Source organism: Priapulus caudatus, unplaced genomic scaffold, assembly GCF_000485595.1.
Source record: "Priapulus caudatus unplaced genomic scaffold, Priapulus_caudatus-5.0.1 Scaffold5, whole genome shotgun sequence".
NCBI classification, from domain to species: domain Eukaryota; kingdom Metazoa; phylum Priapulida; class Priapulimorpha; order Priapulimorphida; family Priapulidae; genus Priapulus; species Priapulus caudatus.
Window position 1 is genome coordinate 1,133,020 of NW_014577066.1, and position 3,737 is coordinate 1,136,756.

The following is a 3,737-nucleotide window of genomic DNA, read 5'->3' on the forward strand; positions in this document are numbered from 1 at the left end:
GTGTCAATCTAGACTGCATAATATAATAGATGTTGGAGTAAATATAATAAAACACACTACGGTGGGTCCAGAAATGCACACATACTACCAGTAACAATGATTAAGCCTAATGATATACCTTTAGATAACGTAAATAGTAATATTAAAGCAGGCAATGTTTTTGTTATCCGGATCCACGTTTCCCCTGTTTTTCACTTGATATCTGCCCGCAATGTCACAGGTTCTAAGGAACGCATCGGCAGCAGCCGTGTTCATGTGAGAACGTAGTATGCCGCTGCTTGAGAGTGTGATTATGTGTGTGAATCCGCGTGGGATTTTCTCCACACTTGCCCGCAGCGCTGAAACACAATATTTGTAACACATGCACGCTGTCATTAATGATGAAGTGCAGGCTAAGTGTTGTAGTAGGCATTGATAACAGTCTCTATATATCATTCGTTGTTCTCACAAAGACAGATCTTCGAAACGCGTAGTACCAAAAAATCTCACGAGAAATGTGACTAGCATTTCGAGGGCCATGCGCCCGCAGGCTAGTCTGGCGTATATATATATAGTTGTAATATATAAACACGAACAAACACTAATAACGACATAACAAAGTAAAAAACACACCGACACCCATCGTCGATTTTAACCTGCATGTCTAGTTTTTCTATAATTGTATTCACTAATATAAATTATTAAGGTATTAGTTAGCTTCTGATTACACACACGCAATGCACACCGCCCCACCACATCACTACACACACGACACACACACAACACCACGCCTCACACACCACACACACACATCCAAGCGGCCACCTCACACAACACACCCACACACACACAGCACAACACGACACAGCCACACACAATCATATAATATATACAATAAATATATTCAGTATAGAAGAGAAGAGGGAGAGAGAGAAAGAGACCAGAGAGAGAAGAGAAGAGAGAGAGAGAGAGAGAGAGAGAGAGAGAGAGAGAGAGAGAGAGAGAGAGAGAGATAAAAGAGCAGATGACATAAGAAAGGAGATAAGCAGATAGATAATGACAAGCCCAGATCGAGTATCGCCTATTCTTTTTTTATTCTTATCTGAACGACTTTACATATGGCTCCTTAATGACTGAATGACTTAAGACTGATTACTCATGACTCATTACTCATGACCTAATGACTGATTTCCAAAGAGCTTGTGAATCTGTAAGAAAGTCAAAGCGATAATAAGTAATAAGCGAACTACTTTAATTAGGTTATGTGAATACCGACAGCATTCATATATGTATGCTAATTGCAATTCACATACTTCCCCGTCTGTGCAGGTTTGCCGCATTTCTCTTATTTGCTCTATTGCGTGCTTGCATCACTACATAGCATACATACTAACTCATAACTCACTTATCTACGCATCGAACTCCAAAATGCTAAACGCTGCGATACGTGTTCAAGTCAATGGCGTTTAAACGCTCCGCATTAGAACGCAGAGCTGACGCAGCGGTTAAACGATTGTTGACTCTTAGCGGCATTAGGTTCTAATTAATTGCTCATCCTTAGAGCAACCCTGAACGCGGGCTCTCCTAACGAGGAAGCATCGCTGCCTTTGTTCGTCAACCCGGGGCGAGTCCAGGACGCATGGGCCACGCGGCCCTTCCCAACACCCTGCTATTGTCTCGCGGGAGGGACTCGATCATCAGGTACGCGATCGCGCAGGTGTGTGGAAGTGATCGCACACGCTAGAATTGACTGTGGATGGGCGGGAGGTGCTAACAAGGAGCGGTCGTCGGCGCGGCGTCGGCCTGCGCTGCACGCAGACAGCAGTCAGCTAGCATGTGCATGAGAGCGGACGCCTGTCGCAGCCGAGCGAGCGTGAAGCATGCCGTGTCCCGATGCCGACGTAGTATTGATGCTGGCCGCCGTGCTGCTAGTAAGCGTAACCGTCGCACGACCGGCCAACAAGACGATCGGCGCCGACGATGACGACGTTGTCGTCGACAAGATCGAATGTCCGCCTACGCCGCCGGATTTCCTCAGGACGCTGCTGGGGCCGGCATTCAACGAGCGATACATGTCCGTCGACGAGCCAGCCGACGAGTGGTCAGCCGACGAGTGGTCAGCCGACGTCGGGCGCCGACGCGACGGCAAGGACGGAGTGCTGCAGGACGCGTCGCACACGACGTCGGCGAAACCGACGCACGGTCCGTTTGTTGTCGGCGGCGACTACGAGAGAGACCTGCCGACGGAGAAGTTCTACGTCGACATGTTTCGCAGCGTTCTCGCGCGCATGCGCGACGACGCGCGAACGCCGACGACGGTAGCGACGCCAGTGCCAGACGAACTAGAAGCGGTGTCGGACGTCGGCGGCAATTCGACGCGAGGCGAGAGGACGAAGCGCGCGGCGGGCGCTACCGGCGGCACGCCGTGGGGCTGCGATTCCCGCGTCGTCTGGCACGACCTCGGTCCCGACAGATTCCCGCGCTTTCTGCGCGGCGTCGAGTGCACGTCGTCCAAGTGCTGGTTCGGACACTTCAGCTGCCGCCCGAAGGCCTTCACGGTGAAGGTGCTGCGTCGGAAACGCGACGCGTGCAGTCAGGCGGAAGTGAACGGGTGGCGCGCGCCGCCTGGCGGCGACATCTTTCCGACGGAGCTTCTCGAAAAGACGTGGACGTTCGAAGAACGATCCGTGACGTTCTGCTGCGAATGTGTGCTGTGACGTCACGGCTCTTGGCGGCAAGTGCGAGCGGGTGACGATCGTATGATTCGACCTCACGAATGCGCATGCGTCAATCGTCTAGACGGCAAATTTTGTATCCCGGAAGCGCACGTAATAGTATTTCCGCTCTTACCGTACCAATTTTGAGCACGTGCAGTTTGCTGGCGTGCGTGTGTCGACAGCGGTGTGTGGCGTTGAATGATATGGAAACGAAGTGAACTCAATGTAAATAGAACTGTAAATAAAGCAATTGTTGTTTATACACGTAATTTAAGTTTTTCTAGTTTTTAATTCTAGATTTATTGGATCATTTTCAGACATACATATTAGACTAAGAATTGGAGCAACAATAATTAACAAGAAAATATAATTGTTCGTGGAATAGGAACAAAAATTAACAATTAATATCTTTATTAATAACAAAAATGAATATCCTTTCATTCGTCCTCTCTCTCTCTCTCTCACACACACAATTCTATCAGGAGTTAATAAAGACAAAGTCGTCTTGTTTGTCTTTATTAACTCCTGATTCTATGTATTTTTGTTGATTGTGTACAGCGGCGTGCGTGCGGTGTAGGCACTACTTGTGTTTTGCAGAGGAGCATTTGAACGGCATTTACAAGAAATAATCGGCAATAATAGGCGAAAGAGAGTCGAGAAACATTAAGACTTTGGTAATAACTACTTTTCGTGTTTACTTACCAATTTTTTTTATTGGAACGTTCCAAGTACCTGTGCATGAGGTTTCCGAGTGTGCATTAGACTCATATGATAATAGATGTTGGATAATATAATAAAACACACCTACGGTGGTCAGAATGCACACATACTACCAGTAACATATAAGCTAATGATATACCTTAGTAACGTAATATATATACTAACGTAATATAATATAAAGAGCAATGTTTTTGGTTATCCGGCCACGTTCCCTGTTTCACTTGATACTGCCCATGTCAGGTTCTAGGAATCGATGGGCAGACGTGTTCGTGGAACGTAGTATCGCTGCTGAGAGTGTGATTATGTTTGACCGCTTGGGAT

The 3,737-nt window shown here is 47.4% G+C and overlaps 1 protein-coding gene across 1 annotated transcript; it reads left to right on the forward strand.

Moving 5' to 3' along the window:
• Nucleotides 1-1,030: 1,030 nt before the first annotated feature.
• LOC106804712 (protein trunk-like) lies at nt 1,031-2,959 on the forward strand. Its single transcript, XM_014806005.1, has one exon. The coding sequence runs from the start codon at nt 1,860-1,862 to the stop codon at nt 2,694-2,696; it is 837 nt and encodes a 278-aa protein (XP_014661491.1). The 5' UTR covers nt 1,031-1,859; the 3' UTR covers nt 2,697-2,959.
• The last annotated feature ends 778 nt before the right edge of the window (nt 2,960-3,737 follow it).

Bases quoted from the DNA above. Each gene is read 5' to 3' on its own strand.
- LOC106804712 (XM_014806005.1), top strand. From the start codon at position 1,860: ATGCCGTGTCCCGATGCCGACGTAGTATTGATGCTGGCCGCCGTGCTG.